The following is a 16,747-nucleotide window of genomic DNA, read 5'->3' as shown; positions in this document are numbered from 1 at the left end:
AAAACTTTTGCTAAACACAACTGAATTTGTGGGTGATCTTAGGGGGTGAGCTCTTTCTGCAGCCTCTTGTAACTCTTTAGCGACCAAGACAATCTCTGCAGTTGTTTCTTTTTGCATATAAAAACACAGCTTGCTCCAGAAGTTAATGAATGTCTAGGCTCCATAAAGTTTTTTTTTTTTGCTTTGTTTGTGATTAACTCACAATAAGGGTTTTATACAGTAACTGATACCATGCTACCTAATAATATGTTGGGACAAACATCTGTCCTAATTGCATTTAATAAATTAATGTACCTGTTCCAACCTACATGCAAGTTCAACTTAAGAACAAACCTACAGTCCCTATCTCGTATGTAACTCAAGGACTACCTGTATAGCCTTATTAAGGTCTGTTTCCACTAGTGTATTGTGTTAATGTATGCATGTTAGCACCATGTGTGACAATGTAAATGACATGCGCTACTGTGCGTATAGCATGCACCAAATTTCTTCGCTACCCATTGAAGTTAATGGGCTGCCAGACACAGAGCATAGCAACGCATAGCAAACCCATGACATGGCTACAGTGATAAACAGGCTCTGACAGTACATTGCCTTCTGTCTAACATAGGATGCTCTTTTCTATTAATAACATTAGCAACAAGACCCTTTTATAGCAGCAGGTTCTGCAATGGTGTTATGTATATTGGGGAACTTGAGAGGCCTGTCAGTACACCCACAGTTATCCTCAATATGTTCTATACATCCCACAAACAACACTTATTTACTTTGTACAAATGCACCCATAACATCTCATATTTACCTAAGAGGTGCCCACAGTGGATCTGGAGGCTGTCAGGAGGCAGATGTAGAGCCTAAAGCCTGCAGCTGCCATTTTCCCTGGCCTTTCCTTCATGTAAAGCCCCGCCCACTTCTCTTCAGCCTCTGGCACTCAGATAGTACCTTTTGGACCAGAGAACATTCCAGAATCGGTCACTAAGGTGACAGATTTCTGCTCTGTACATACAACAAACACCCCTTATATACTTAGTACACCTATACAATGTACACATGCATCAGTAACATCTCATATTTACCTCAAAATGAATCAAAGAGCAATCATAAGGTGGGCAGATGTGAAGTGCCCAGCCAGCAGCCGCCATTTTCCCTGGCCTTTCCTTCATGTAAAGCCCCGCCCACTTCTCCTCAGCCTCTGGCACTCATGTAGTGCCTTTTGGATCAGAGAACTTTCCAGAATCAGTCACTGAGGTAACAGAGACCTGCTCTGTAAATCCCACCAAACACCCCTTATATAGGTAGACAACCCCTACAATGTACACATACATCAATACTATCCCATACTTACCTCAAAATGAATCGGAAGGCTGTCATAAGGTGGGCAGATGTGGAGCAAGCCATTTTCCCTGGCCTTCTCCTCCAGGTGAAGCTCCACTCACTTTCAGCTCAGCCTCTAAAGCTCAGGTGCCACCTGCTGTGCCAGGTGTTGGACTGGAGAACATTCCAGAATCTGTTGCTCCGGTAACAGAGGCCTGCTGAGGATAGGAAGCCTTAGCAATTACATTTTTAGCCTTTTCCAAGGATTATATATAAGCCTTTTCCAAGCAGGATTATATATCCAAACAGCAGAATATTTGTTAGTCTCGCCATTCCTGCAATAGTCCCATGCAAATATTGACTTTATGGAATATCAAGGACTATGCTTGCTTCCTCGCCCCATGTGGCAGCCCATATATGTGGCATCTGGGTGCTCATCTGGATGCCAGGGAAGGGTCACATGTGCCCCGTACCAGTATGGTGCCTGCTACAAACATTGCTGCTTAGACCTGGGGCTGAAGATATTTTTAGGAGAAAGGTAATTACTTCTGGCAATGTTTTCATTGTTTTCTTTGCCTTCCTGTCCCAATTACAAACACACCTGGAGACACAGATATTATTAAGTCATTTACATAAATAAAAACTCTTCTGTTAAACAAAAAACAATTGCTTGTGATTATGTTTTATAGAAATATGCATATCAATCAAACAAAGACAGAGAAGTGGATTCGCTAAGGAAGGTAAATTAAAGGAAATCTAAACCCAAGAAAACAAATTGAATATACTGCAGCAGTCCTGTCTTTAGATGTGGAAACTGCTTTAGTTTTCAGGCTTTTTCTCCTTTTCTTTTCATCTAATCATTTTGGCAGTAAGGCTATGTACACACATCAGATAATCACTGCATGAGATGACCGGTCATGCTTGTCTCCGGCAAGAATCAGACATATGCACCGGGGTTGCTTGGAGTTGTTCATCAATTCGCCATGGCAGATCCATGAATGATGATCGGGAATAAGCGCTACGCAAGTCAAGAAGGAAAGCACTGAAAGGTGCTGATTGCTCGTCCTCCTCTTACCATGTCAGTGCTTGTTTATTCATCTGTCACTGGAAAAGATCATGAAAAAACCTAGGCGATCGAGAATGAATGGCAGCACAAAGCCTCCCGAGATGCCTAGGTCACGCATCCCAGGAGGCTCTTGGCTGCTCCTTCTGCTTTTACCTGAGGAAGCCCTAACATGAAAAGAGAAAAAGTTTTTTTTCCCACCTACATCACCTAATCTTGCGCCTGGGTTGGGTGACGTAGGAAGAAGAAGCCGGAAGAAGAAAGATAGCGGTGCCCGGCACGCTGGTTCGGAGATGGATGCCGGGACGATGCGGGACCCCATGGATGACACCTCTGGACCAATCAACTGATCGGTCCGAGATGCTCGGGCATGTGCAGAAGGAGCACCCAAGAGCCTCCTGGGATGCCTAGGCAGTCAAGAATTAGGGGGCAGCTCCCTTTTAAAAAAAAAAAGCAATTTGCACTTAAAAAAAAACCCAACAAACAGAATTTTTACTTTACATAAAAGGGTTGTCTACCCTTTTATGTAAAGTGAAATTTCTGAGTTTAGGTATGCTTTAAGGTGTTTATGAGAACACTGAATCACCCCCTGAAAAAGTGACTGGAAGCAATTCTGCACCCCCCCCCAGATACCAGCACACAACATCTGCCAAGCATCCTATCCCTTTAAGAGGCAGGCTCAGACTGGAGAGGGTGGGTATTCCTGGCTCTAGTCCTCTCTGCTTTTAATCCCATTGGAATCTCTATGAATTCATGCTAGCCAGGACACTGCAAGGAACCAATGGGTGGGTAGGCTTGTAGCCTGCAGACCGTGTACTCTCCCTAGGAAGCCATCTTTGAAAATCCCTGGCTTGGAAGAGGAGGGGAGAAGCTGCAGACGTGTGATAGACTGCAAGAGGGGCAGCATCAGAGATGTGAGGGGTCTGTAGGAGGCTGGGAGACACTTCCTCAGTGTGCAGATCATGTTCCTGTGATCAGTGCATGCACAGGAGGAGGAGGAGGGAGAGAGAGCAGGAGGTGCTGGAGGAGGAGGAGGGAGAGATCAGCTCAGTTGGCAACAATAGAGAGGGCTGGAAGTCCCCCACTCCCCACCTCCTCTCTTCACAGCAGTCCCCGGTCTGATACTGCAGGGTGCAGAAGCTCTTGCAGGATTGCATTGTCCTCTGATGGCCGGAAGAGGGGTCTGTGATTTGGGCTGTGCAGTCTGAGTGCCTTTGCTTCCAAGGAGAATCTTCCAGGATGATGGACTCAGGGGCTCTTATGAATGGCTTTGCCCCTTGTGGGCAAAGTGAAGCTGAGCTATGCAGGAGCCTGGAGGTTGGCACAGTCATGACTCTTTATTACTCCAAGAAGTCTCAGAAACCAGAAAGAAGAACCTTCCAGGTGAAGCTGGAGACCAGACAAGTTATCTGGAGCAGGGGGGCAGACAAAGTGGAAGGGGCAGGTAAGTCCTGTTCCTACCTGTGTTTCTGCAGAAATACATATAACTACAAAATCATGTTAAACATTTTCTTCCTTTGCTGCAATTCTGCAAACAATTCCTATACATAGAAGCACAGTTTTAAACTAATTAGTGTATTAATAGTTATATTAGTTATAATATTTATTCCCTTCCCAGAAGAAAAGATTTACCTACGCATGGTGCCAGTGTAAGTTGCACATGTAGATCTAAATCTTTGATAATCATGATTTCCATAATTCCTTCAGCAAAGCATCATGGGATATATAGGCCTTCTGATGGGAGAAGATCATGGATACAGTTAGGCCATATTCCTATATTGAATTATAAGCAAATCCTAATTGTAGCAAAGCCTACAATGCTACATTTCCAGGATGTGTGTATGTTGCTGATCAGATTGAGCAAATAGCAATAGATTTAAAGTGGCATAAGAACCCAACACTTCAAATGTATGTTTTACAATAATCTACATTACTACTATATTAGCTTTTTCTATAACATTAAATAGCGGTGAGTATCTTTTCCTTTACTGTTGGTAAATGCAGGCATACGTACACACTCACATGTTTTTATGCATTGGTCTTTTTTATAGACATCTATTACAGTACAAACTTGCCCCCTGTATTGCGTCAATGTTGGGTTTTAGCGTAGTGGATGTGTACGCATGGTGGCTGTAGTGTTTCTGGGAATAGTTGTATATTTCCCTGTCTATTTGTAGCTTCCAGGTGTATCCTGGATATTCTTGTCTTATTTCCACCCCTCTGTTAACCCTTTTGACCCTGGCCGATCGGATATTGTCCTGCAGGCCCCCTATAAGCATCCTGAACATAGGCTGGGCCAGATCTGAAAATACTCATTTTTAGATTTTTTTCTTCTTTTACCAGTTTGGATATAATTTTAATTAAAAATCAATCGGATAACCTCTAGAATGTGTCTTAACTGTTGTGTCTTTTGTTAAAACACAAGCATATATAACACCAATACTATAGAATGTATTTAAAAAGCAGACATTCACGACAAGGATTTATTTCGGTTGCAGAAGAGTTAAATTCAACACTCGTAAATATTTTGTGAACATTTTATTTTCATAATTCAACCCCTGGGGGTTTCTTTATAAAGTATTAGCCATTGCTAATAACAACCAACCAAGTACTACTCTAATAATAACCAGACTGAATAGACTTTCCTGGGGTCCAGTATCACATTTTAATCCCCATTGTCTTTTTTTTTTCTTTTTGGAGATTTTGTGAAGCCTATGTGTACAACTAACCCTCTTCTGAGCATTTGCTTTGTCTTACGCTAAAAAGAAGCCATATATGATCAAAAACAAAGTGGACAGTAGTATAATACTAATTAATATGTTGGTAGTAACAATGGGTTGAACTTCAGGTTTGTTCTAATATTTGTTCAAAAACTTTTATGCATTAGCTGACACTGGGATTTACTGACTAATGGCACAGGTTTAGACACCAGTAAAAAATATATTATTATAAAGAAAATTATAATTTTCCATATTTTGTTTTTATAAGATTTGATATATGTCAGTGCTCTTGATATTCTGCAGAATCAAACCAGCACCGGTCAATTCTTTTCTACATGCAAACCATTAAATGTTACTAGGTATTTATCATTGAGAGTTTCCTGATACTGACAAGGTTTGGCATATTGTGTTGAAATGGTCACTCATAGTCTCCATTGGAAGCCTAAGTGACAATGAAGGAGAAACATTGGGAAACGGGAATAGAATATTGTCACCTATAACACAAACTGCATAAACATCATGGTAGAATCGTCGTGTATTTTCAATTTTTTTGAAATCATCAGCTTTCATTATCATTACCGACAGCTTCAATTATTATTATTAATAAAACTATTTTACAGGATTTATATAGCACCAACATATTACACAGCACTGTACATTAAATATGGTTTTCAAATGACAGATACAGACAGTGATACAAAAGGAGGAGAAGACCCTGCCCAGAGAGCTTACAATCTTGAAACAAAAGTTCAAACATAGCTTTTAGGAGTACATTTGCAAGTTTTATGTTTAGGTTAACCTGTACTTTACACATTGCATAAAAGAATGCTGAATCTAATAATAAAGTATAATTTTTGCAATTTACAAAAAAACTCAAGAAACTTTTTAGTTTAAAGCAGCTTTACTTTTTTTGCTTTGATCCTTTGAAGAAAGGATATATTTGAGATACCTCTTCCTGAACACTGGTGTGTTACTGTAGAAAACTGGGGCGAATCATTGTTTTTTTTTTTTTTTTCTAACCTTCACTAGGAAATGTTACAATTTGGTAGTCATGTGCAATTTAAACATTAACTTATCCTCTTTGAGGCTTTTCACAAATAGGGTTGCTGAATTCAAAAAGTATATTTAATTTTATTAGTAAATCATTTCTTTTTTTTCATGTTTTTATCATCCTTTAGATGGGCCTTTAATTTAATTTTCTATAACTGGTTACAGCAGATGGCACGTTCCATTTGCAGAGAACTCTTGAAATATATGTCAATGTGCCCCTTGGTTACTTTAGTTGTGTTCAGCTTTGATTTTGAACAGAAGTCCAAAGGGACCTTGCAAAAGATTGTGGTGTTTTTTTTCCCTATGTTTTGGTGTAACACCAGTGTTCACCCCAGCCCCTTTTAGCCGGGTGCACTACGCGGTTGTTTTTAGGTGGTTACTGATTAGTTGGGTCACAATATAGGGGCTGCCAACCACCTAAAATTTCTTCCCACCCAGCTTGAAAATATTTCTGGGTTGAGCACTGAACACCATAATGTATTTAGTGGACAGTGTTAGAACCTCTGTATTGTTTGAATTGCTGTCTGGGATAAAATGTATTCCTAAAGGCTACCTGTACTTGTTGTTGTATATAGTTATCCTTTAATAGTATGTTGCTTTTCCTGTCCTAGCACCAGAATACTCGCCAATCAACGTTTCTGTCCATTCCAGACAGAATCCACATGTTGCTGCTCAGCAGAACTGTAAACTCCCCTAACCAGTTCATCTCTTGGTCTCTGCGTAAATGGAAAAAGTGCATTCATGCTTATGGAAAGGTGTCTGACTTTAGGATGCATAATAAACAACTCTATAGCAAATAAATTCAATGTTTCCATGCTTACACCAAATGTGGGACTGACAAAGAGAATTTAGAGTGATGGTTAGTTGCACAGCATGGAAAGGCGAGTTTAAGACTTTCTGTTTTGTTGTGTACATTTGCACACCACAATACAAAAAATGCATTACTGTGTGAGCATTCGTTTTTAGGTTCTTTAGGTAGCCCAATTATTTGGACTATTGCACATTATGCTTGTTTTAGTCATGATATGCCTAAATGTATTTACTTACTGAACAGTGTTCTCCCCAGCCCCTTTTAGCCGGGCGCACCACCTGGCACTTTTCAACTGTTTTTGGGTAGATACTGATGAGTTGGGTCACAATACAGGGGCTTCCACCCACCTACAATTTTCTTTCCACCCGTCCTAAACAAATTCTAGGTTCAACACATACAAGCTTGACATTTTCTTTTCTATTTTGTCCTAAATCTGGGCTCTGTGCCCCCAACAGTATGTATGCTTGAAATGGCAGGGCTCCATTATCAGATGGGTAATTCATGCTGTCCTGCATTTAGTCTTTCTACTGGTCAACTTTCAGCCTGGTGGCAAGATATAGTTTCTGCAAATAATATCTCATGATGAAAGTGTGTGTTGCAGCTAGGGGGTGTGTTTTTGCCCCCCTTTGGTGGCAAATATTAAAATTAATAATAATATACAGAATTTTTATAGCGCCAACATATTACGATATATATATATATATATATATATATATATATATATATATATATATATATATATATAATTATTTCTGACGTGAAACAAGAATATTTTAAAAAAATTTCTAAAAAAATTTTTTGCTTTTGTGCAGTCACTGACATTGAAGAATGGAATCCACACGCCATTATTCAACAGCCTACACATCACTCTCAGGACAGATATAATATTATACCAAGACCAGGATGATGGTCCTGAAGTGTGGCATATCTGCCCTTATGGGTTCTTCTTTGATATAATATTCACACTGCACTAAATGAGAGAACTCATTGTATATAAAGCCAAATGCCCCCATGTTAACTTTAAATATTTGGGCCCCAGTAGATCTCTCTGACTATTGACTTTTGTTGGTTTCTGCAAAGTTTAAAAGCTGATTTAAAAGCCAGGTGTAATACCATTTCTCAGGTATCGCATAGTATGTTGGCTTCTTCTATTATGACATGGCCTAAAATTCCTGGGGAAGGTGTCTCACAAATCAATTAATTGTTTCATCTGTCTTCACCGCAGACGAAGTATTATTAAAACCATCTTCTAAACATTCTGCTTTGGGTACCACTTCCTAAAAAGATTGGCTGATCTGAGAGAGCCAGAAAATGGCAAGGTCAATTAAAGATCAACTCGTGGAAATATTTTTCTTAGGTACCCTAAAATTTTATTATAACAAAACATACAGCATAGTAATAGGAGGGAAAAGGGGGCATAAATAGGACGGGGCTGTGTCTATGAGCTGCCTATGTCAATGTCGGCTACCATTGCTGACCCACTGAAAATACTAGTTGCTTACTTGTAATGCTGATTGTGTTGTTTTGGTACCTAAAGCCAAACTAAACTAAGCAAAGAGAAAAATGTATAGGGAGAGACAGGCCACATGTCCCTTCGGTGATAAAACAAACTTACCCGACTGTCTGTCAATGTGCATGCGCAGCTCAGCGTAAGATGCTGAGTATGAATGAACTCCAATGTAGAGGAGATGCATCATTCCAGCCAGTCAGTCAAGGTGCATGAGGATCTGGAACCTTGAAAAGGACTGGCTGAAGCACGGCAGTGCCTGTGCTAGAATTGAGTAAGTGTATTAAAAGATTGTGATCAGGAAGGTAAGTTAATTTTAATGCAAAAAGGACATTGGCTTCTGCAATAAAGGACTTTCCTGCTTTAAATTTTTTTAAAAAGTTTTGATCCGCTTTAAAAGCCACTGACCTGGAACATGTATGTTGATTAAGAATTTATCCCAACTTTGTTTGGTCCAGGTGAACCATAATGTATTTTGGGCAAGAGATGGCCAAGAAGTGATTTTTCCAGAAAGAGAACAGCAATGGCTGATGTTATATTGGTTTTAAATATGTTGACAAATCCACAACATCCAAACCAAAAATCAAAAATAAATCTATTGAAAGAGGGGCAGACCTTTCTCCTGTACTGACTTGCTTTGTTCTGCACAGTACCCAGTGTGGAAGCTGTTGGCACAAGAGTGCCTAGGCACCTTTAGATATCACAAAGTACGCTGCTATTTTTCTGACGGAATTTCAGACAAAATCTCTTTTTCAGCTCAGCTTCTCTTTTAGGACCCACTATAAGGCAATTTATAATTATTTAGATTTGTTTGTATACCACCTACATAAAATAACTATTTTGACATTTATTTTAAGGTAGACATAATATATATACATATATTTGTCCTTGTTTTAGCCAGTGTAGCTACTAGGAAAACTTTTACTGTTCTGTTCCCCAGTTTGATAGACTGCCTTATTGAGTTGTGTGTATGTGTAGTCATATGAAGTACACTAACATAATCCTGGCACAAACATTGATGAATGAATGGTGTATTATGCCAGTGACTGCTATTTAACAACATAGTTCTGTTTAGCCAACAAACTTGTGTGGTTCTGGGTGTTTAGGATATAGACACATTTCTGTGTTTGTTACACTCGGTTTATGTATGCCTAAAGAGATAAGTTGGCAGTGTGTGTGCAGCTGAACACACTACTCTTATTCTTTTTGAAAGATGACGGGGTACTAACTTTCCTAATTGGCCAACCAGTCAAATTTTGGAATATGTTGTGTGTGTCTGTGTATATATATAATATACCATTTGACCCACGGAAGATACGTTTCAGGAGCTTGTTCAGCTTTTACATCTTTAATTCTAAGTCCAGGCAAACGCTGTGCAATTGTCCGGTATTGGTATTCGTGATTGACATTATCAAAGTAAAAAATGAAGTTTTCTGATTCAAAACAAGTATCCAGTGTACTATCTATTTGTAATTTATTGTGTATTAAAAAAACAAAACAAAAAAATAAAACATGCACGTCGGACAAAACCAACATTTCCATTGATTAATAATTGAATGAGAAATGCAGTTTGATCCTTTTTGTTGGTTAGCTGATTACCAAGTGTTTTGTGAATAGAAATGAGTAATATACTTTTTCAAGCTGATGAAGGCTGCCATCTTGTTCAAAGCAGGGAAAGTCAGAAAGAAATCCTGATCTGCACATTTGTTGTGGGTCGGTGAGTCATTGCAGTGGCAGCCTCCACACTTCGTAAAGGTTTCCTGTACTGAAAAAGTCTATATTTTAAAACAAATATCCCCCCCATCTAGCAAGCTGTGTGAAGAGGAAAGTTCACTTTACTTCAAAAAAGGCATTGTATAACTTTTTTGTTCTTTTTTTTTTTTTTTCTTGTTGTGGTCACAGATTCCAGAATTAATAAAATATGTGGTATTTTAGTTCAGAAATAATCAGGCCTGTGTTATCCAGAAGTTTCCCATCACATGTATACTAAACCTGTAATCATACACATACCTCTGTGCTGCCTGCCACCCTACTTATAAGTTGTACACAGGCTTCTATGTCCCCTTTTAGCAACAGGGAGTCTTTGTGCTCCCTGCCACCCCTCCAATGACCCCTCTGTCTGTTTTCGTCACCGACCCCTTCACTGCCAGATCCCTGCAGAGCATTGCTGACGAAATGTCACTTGGGGGAATCACATTAAAGTTATTTGGCATGGATGCATTTGTGGACTAATGTGTTCTGGATCAAACAGGGCTTTGCTCATCTTGAATACGCAAATGCATTTTGAGTGGTCAGTGCCTATGGTGAATGGCGTTGTATATATGTCAAGTCCTATTGTGGCTTGTATCTTGTGCCCTTGGATGTGTCCCTATGGGATATGCAGTCTGTTGCGTATTGATTATTTTCCTGCAGATTCTTTTACCTGCAGATGGCACAGTAAGTGATACAGTCCTTCTCCGAGAGTGCTGATTCCCATCATCTCATTTATGAACCCTCTGTAAAGAAATTTTACAGCCGAATAGTGCATAGTATTCAATAAATTATCCCTTCATCATCTTGTAACTGTTTGATAAGTGGAGGCTTATGTAGAGACCCGCAGGCAGTGTTTCTCAAGTATGGGTTCTTCCAGAGATTCTAAAAGCTTCCTTATGCAAGAAAACAATCTGTGGCTCTCACACCAATCTTTTTGGCTATCTGTAAGGGTGACATTCTTCCCACTGACCACCACATTAAGGTACTGTGAACTGTTGATATATTTTTTAAAGCAGTTCCAGAAGACCTGAATGTTATTTCAAGGGTTCTTGCATATTAAAAATGTCTAGTAAGGTTGCCCTTACTTGCATATCCCTAGGGGTAGTAAACTGGACTTTGCAGAAAGGAGTGTGAATTTAAGTGTGTCTACATCCAAAAAGTTGTTAGATTGCAGCTATTTAGTCCTTGGATATGGTGACTTTTTAAAGCCGAATATGTTCATCTGCACCTACAGCTTTCTCTTTGTCCTCAAGTACCAAAAATACCCAATAAGACTGCTAATAAATCCCACCTAATGCAGGTTCCAATGATGATGTAAAAATGTTGAAGGGGCATGGCTATCAGTATTGTCACTGATGATTAATAAACATCTAGCTTGTCCATGAATACCTACCCCACACATAGTTTTGCCCATTGCTTTGTGGATTGTCAATGCTACAGCTCACAGGGTTTTAGTAACTGAGGCAGTGTCTGGAAGGGGGTGCATGTGAGAGACAAATTTAAGGAGGATTTGGTTTTTACCTCCCTATATATCCTTTTTTATAGCTACCAGAAAAAAAAGTAGGGATTTAGTAAAGAATGCAAATTTAGTGTGTTGTGAGAATGCTAGAGTTACTGATTGCACATCTAAGATGGAAGCACCCAACAGCGGTCTCAGAACTACAGGATGTCTACACAAAGGAAGCTTTAGAGGTCATGAATGTGTATAAAATACATTACATGAACGTATAATCTAATGAGAATTTTGTCGTTGAAATTAATAAACAGGTGACGGTCTTTTTCAATAAGGGTTTCATTCCAGCTGCCCCAAACTTGCTGAAAGTTTTAAAAATTGTTTTACAAGAGGTTGCTGTACATTTTGTCATTATGTAAGCTAAAGCCCATGTGCACAGATCCCTATGGAAAAAAAATTAAATAAACTGAAATTGCTGCTAAAGTTGGCACATTTTTTTTTAATTAACAAGAGGCTGAAGTATAATTGTTTCTCAAGGGAAAGTTTTAGTTATAGAGCCTTCTATCCTATTAGCCATTCCTGAACGCAGAGTTTAGTGGTTAACGATTGTTCAAGGTTTAGGCTTTTGGGACCTATTAGGACATTTTTTAAAACGGACATAACACAAAGAGATTATGTAAGCTGCCATTGTTAAACCCATTTTAAAGAATGTTTATTACCTGCATGTAAAGCTGATCTTTTGGTTTCAGTAGTTTGTCACACACCTGAGATTAGCATGGAGCATAAGGCACTTATGATGAATACTAGAGCTGCAAGCTCATTCTGGGTCAGTAATCCAAAAAAGCGGTCCGCTTGAACATTTTGGTGATCCGCAGCTCTGGCCAGTGGGACATCAGCCATAGCCCTGGACCATGTCCCCAGTACAGATCGCATGCTCAGGGTGGACGGGTTGTGTCTCTGGACTGGTCCGAGCCTGTGATGGGAGAGCGGGCGGGTTCTGGCATCATGACCTCACTACGGGGGAAGTTTCTTCCCCTTTGAGTGACACACGGCTCCCCGTGCATGCACGGTCTGGAGCCCCTAAGTTTAGTGGTCCGTAGGTCTGAAAAGGTTGGGGACCACTGATCCAGTAGGTATTTAAGACACAGGATCACAACATCAGCCAGGTAAGTTGTATATTTTAGAACCAAGTCAGAAATGGCAATTTGCATAATGGAAGGTTTGCTTCAAATCAGAACTAAACCCCGACATTCTCTGCTAATCTGATTGTCTGGGCTGGGCCCTACAAGGGAAAGCCAGGATTTTTGGGATCCTGGAAATCAAAGCATGCACAGCTTATCTTTTTTGACGGTTCCACATGATCAACATTTTGATCCAACATTTTTCTTTAAAGAAATATGTATTCTTTTTCGGGGGTCTTAAGTCACAGTACACATAGGCTACCTTAGATGTTTCACAAGTTTTACAAACCATTTGGGACACTTTAAGCTTGATTGAAACAGGTTTGATGAAACACTTTATAGTATCATTTACCTACAGTTTGGGAAATTTAAATACATCCTATCAACTTTTCTTTTTTCTTGACATTAGTGAGCAGGAAATAATCTTTCCAATGTGAGGGAAATCCCTTCTTGGACAGCAGTCACAGGAACAAATGTCTCATTGGAAGACTTCCCTTCCATTCCTATTTTGGGGGCCATGCAAACTTTGGATTTACCCCCAGTTTCATTCATGGTAAAAGTTTTACCTTTAGCTATAATGTAATGAAATTTATGTTACTTTAAACAAGTTGCTTAGCAGATATTACTAATCCTTAGGCCTACTTGAAGCTTCATTAAACCAGCTAGAATCTTGTTTAGATTTACATACTGGAATTTCGCAATTTTAAGTCTACTTTAATGCTTGCATTCTGATAAAGTGTCCCTTCTGACTCCTGAAAACCTAAAGGAATTTGCTTTAAATGGGGGTGCAATTCAAGCAGAGTTGCATTCTGAGTAGAAACTTGCTTCTGGATAAAATAGGAATACAGAACCATGTATTGAAAATGAAACCCTTTTTCCATTTTATGGGATAAAATGTAAGAAAAAAAAAGCCTTGTTTGTCCCCATGGGTTATTTACGTCCTGGTAGTGTCTGCTTCTTTGTCCCGTTGCATCTGACTCCCTAAATTGTCTGTTGATCAATCAAGATAGTCGATGGACTTATTGACCAGCAGGAATGTTTGTAGCCCCACCAAGACATTGGTTATCCCAGAGTGGCCTTTGGGGCAGCGGTCACCCACCGGTGGTCCGCAGCTCTGTCCCCAAAGTGACATCATGATGCCAGAACCCGCCCGCTCACCCATCACTCCTTGCTAAACATCCAACTTTTGTTGTGTCCACAGCCCTGCGCTACTGTCCCCCTCCGGGATTTAGCAGTTAGGTCTGAGCCTGCGATGGGAGAAGGGGTGGGTTCTGGCATCATGATGTCACTCTGGGGGAAGTTTCTTCCGCTTTAAGTGACACACTGCTCCCCCCGCATGTGCAGTCCGAGTTCGATGAATTTAGTGGTCTGTGAGGTCGGAAAGGTTGACCACTGCTTTAGAGCATGCACTCTATAGAAAAATACTTCCAGAAGTATAGGCACCATTTAGAGCATAAAACATAGTGCTGGGAACCTGTCGTGGTTTGGGTACAGACAGGTGTCCTTTAAATATCCATCTCTTCTGCATCTCTAATGCCGGAAGTTAGAGCTGTTCAGGCCTGTACGTTGAAATCCATCATACACCGACACATAGGAGGCTGACCCTCACACTGCATTGCAGCTCTGCTCGTCATCTCCCTGGGGTCTGTCTGGCTGGAAAATTTATCAGATTGATCTAACTGGCTCTCTGGACAAGTCCGAGGCAGGATATGAGCAGATAATATAGCAGCCCCATGAGGCCCAGATGACGTTTAGAGGATATCAGTAGCTGCCTCATGTCCGTCCTGCACATGCTAGAGTTTCTCTCTTTACCATATAAGTGTGCTCTTCTGTTTTTATGTGTATTGAATAAGCATAGATAATGAAATAAAGATTGATTTTTTTCGAGTGTAAATGTAATTGATTTAAATCTATTAATAAAAGGAGGAAGTGAAGCTATCAGTGTTCCTGGTAGATCACAGCTACTTCTTTGGTTTAGCCACCCATAGATTTTGACTTGAAAGGAAACCTATACTCTGAAAAATATATAAATTCCTGACCTGCTTTAAAAAACTCACATTACCTGGCTTTCTGGCTTCTTTGAGTCATTAACCTGGAACAAGTAAACTGAATAGAACATTGGAGTGATCTTAAAACTCTGTTGACTTTTTTTTTCTTTTTTAAACAAGAGATCAGCAATGAAGACCTCAGTATTCTGTCACTGCAGGATCCCTGCAAAGTAAATGTCATTTAAACTTGGACTACATGTTATGTCCAAGGCTACGTACACATGTCAGATGATTCTTGTCCGATAATCTCCTTGTGAGCATATCCTAATTTTTGCATAAGTCAGTCAGTATTATTCACAACTTTCTAGTGGAGTCTTTTTTTTTTTTTTTTAAACCTTTTTTCTTCAAGTGACTGCTGGAAAAACAATCCTTGTGTCTACAGAATTTTTTTTTTTTTATCAGCACATCACTGCTTTGTATCATTATGGAGCATTGTACGTGTGTGCCACCCAATCAGATGTGGACTCTTCAAGACTTCTGAAGGTGTGCTGTGATATCTTCAGGTAGATAAGAAATCTATGCCTGTTTATTTTTTGCTTTTGGATTTCCCCAAAACTTTCTCTCCAGATGATTGTCTCTATCCAAAACCTAAGAAAAAGTTTTGCCTGGAGTTGTACAATGCTCTCTTCCCATAGTGTTATCCTGCTACTATGTCTTTTCCAGGAAACTGACACTTTTCTGGACATCCACATGATGAGAGAAAACTATTCCTTAGACCAGGCAACCTTCTTTCATCACTCCACTTTCAGACACATTTGGAGTTGGCATGGGTGCTGTGACTAGTTTGTGGCTATATAGCCCCAAACACTGCAAGCTACGATGTGCTTAGGCTACTCACATCTTTTATGACCAACGTTGAGCTTTTAAACACTTTTTGCTACAGCTTGGTGTTGGTATACCAGTTGTCCTTTCTACCAGTTTTCTTCATAGGCACAAACTGAAGCATGCCAGGAACAAACTGGTGTTTTGGAAAAGCTGTGATCTAGTAACCTATCAATCACCCTTGTCAAAGTCGTTCAGATCCTTACTCGTTCTCATTTTAAGTTCTAGGTTAGGGTAAAGGTTAAGGGTTGTGTTAGTGTTGGGGCTAAAGCTAGGTTAAAAGGTCAGATTGGTAGAGGGGTTATTGTTGGGATGTACTTGTATGTCTATACTTGATGTATGTGTATGTCTATACTTTGTCTCCTAGTAGACCCGTTTATATTTTCTTCTATTAACAAGTCAGCCTTGGTAATGTTTGGTTACAATAAGGGTGGTTGCAAGAATACATCGAAAGCAATCCAAATTTGTTATGTAGCTTTGATGTCCAGATCAAAAAAACGGCCAAGTTCTGGTTCTTAGCTGGTTTTATTTGTTTTGTGATCCCATCCACAGAACACACATTACTGCAGTGCACAGTAAAAATCCTTTTAAATGGTCAGTAAATAGAGAGATGCAGACCACTGAAACTGTAGGCAAATTGTCACTCTGCAGGTCCTTGGGAAAGGCAGGCATTCTCAAGCCCACCAAAGAAATGATGGCTAATTCAAGTTTTGTGCTTAGTTTTTTTAGTTTACCCTGTATGAGCATGTACATTTATCAAACTATTCTCACACTATTCTTTTAAAGTTAACCCCTTCCATACATTTTAAAATCATTCTGATTACCTGTAAGAAAAAGTAGATGTTGCAGTCAGAAAAAAAAAATCTCGAAACAATGTGTATCAGGAGATACATGCAAAGCATCATTGTTCAAATGTCTACTCAAAGATGTTTGTGACTTTGTCACATTAGTGAACCATTAGATAGACCTGAGACATTGAAGTGGAAATGCCAAGCTTACGCTTTATAGGGAATTTTTAATTTTCCT

At 39.6% G+C, this 16,747-nt stretch overlaps 1 protein-coding gene across 1 annotated transcript in view; it reads left to right on the top strand.

The window, feature by feature from the left end:
- Positions 1-3,154: 3,154 nt before the first annotated feature.
- The window catches only part of PLCG1 (phospholipase C gamma 1), a 58,835-nt gene continuing 45,242 nt past the window's right edge, over positions 3,155-16,747 (top strand). Inside the window, exon 1 of the mRNA XM_072403203.1 lies at positions 3,155-3,821. Coding sequence (XP_072259304.1) covers positions 3,617-3,821 — 205 coding nt within the window. The 5' untranslated portion in view covers positions 3,155-3,616. The remainder of the gene's footprint in view (positions 3,822-16,747) is intronic.

The sequence above is a fragment of the Pyxicephalus adspersus genome, chromosome 3 (genome assembly GCF_032062135.1).
Source record: "Pyxicephalus adspersus chromosome 3, UCB_Pads_2.0, whole genome shotgun sequence".
Taxonomy (NCBI): Eukaryota; Metazoa; Chordata; class Amphibia; order Anura; family Pyxicephalidae; genus Pyxicephalus; species Pyxicephalus adspersus.
This window is presented reverse-complemented; position numbering and strand designations above follow the sequence as displayed.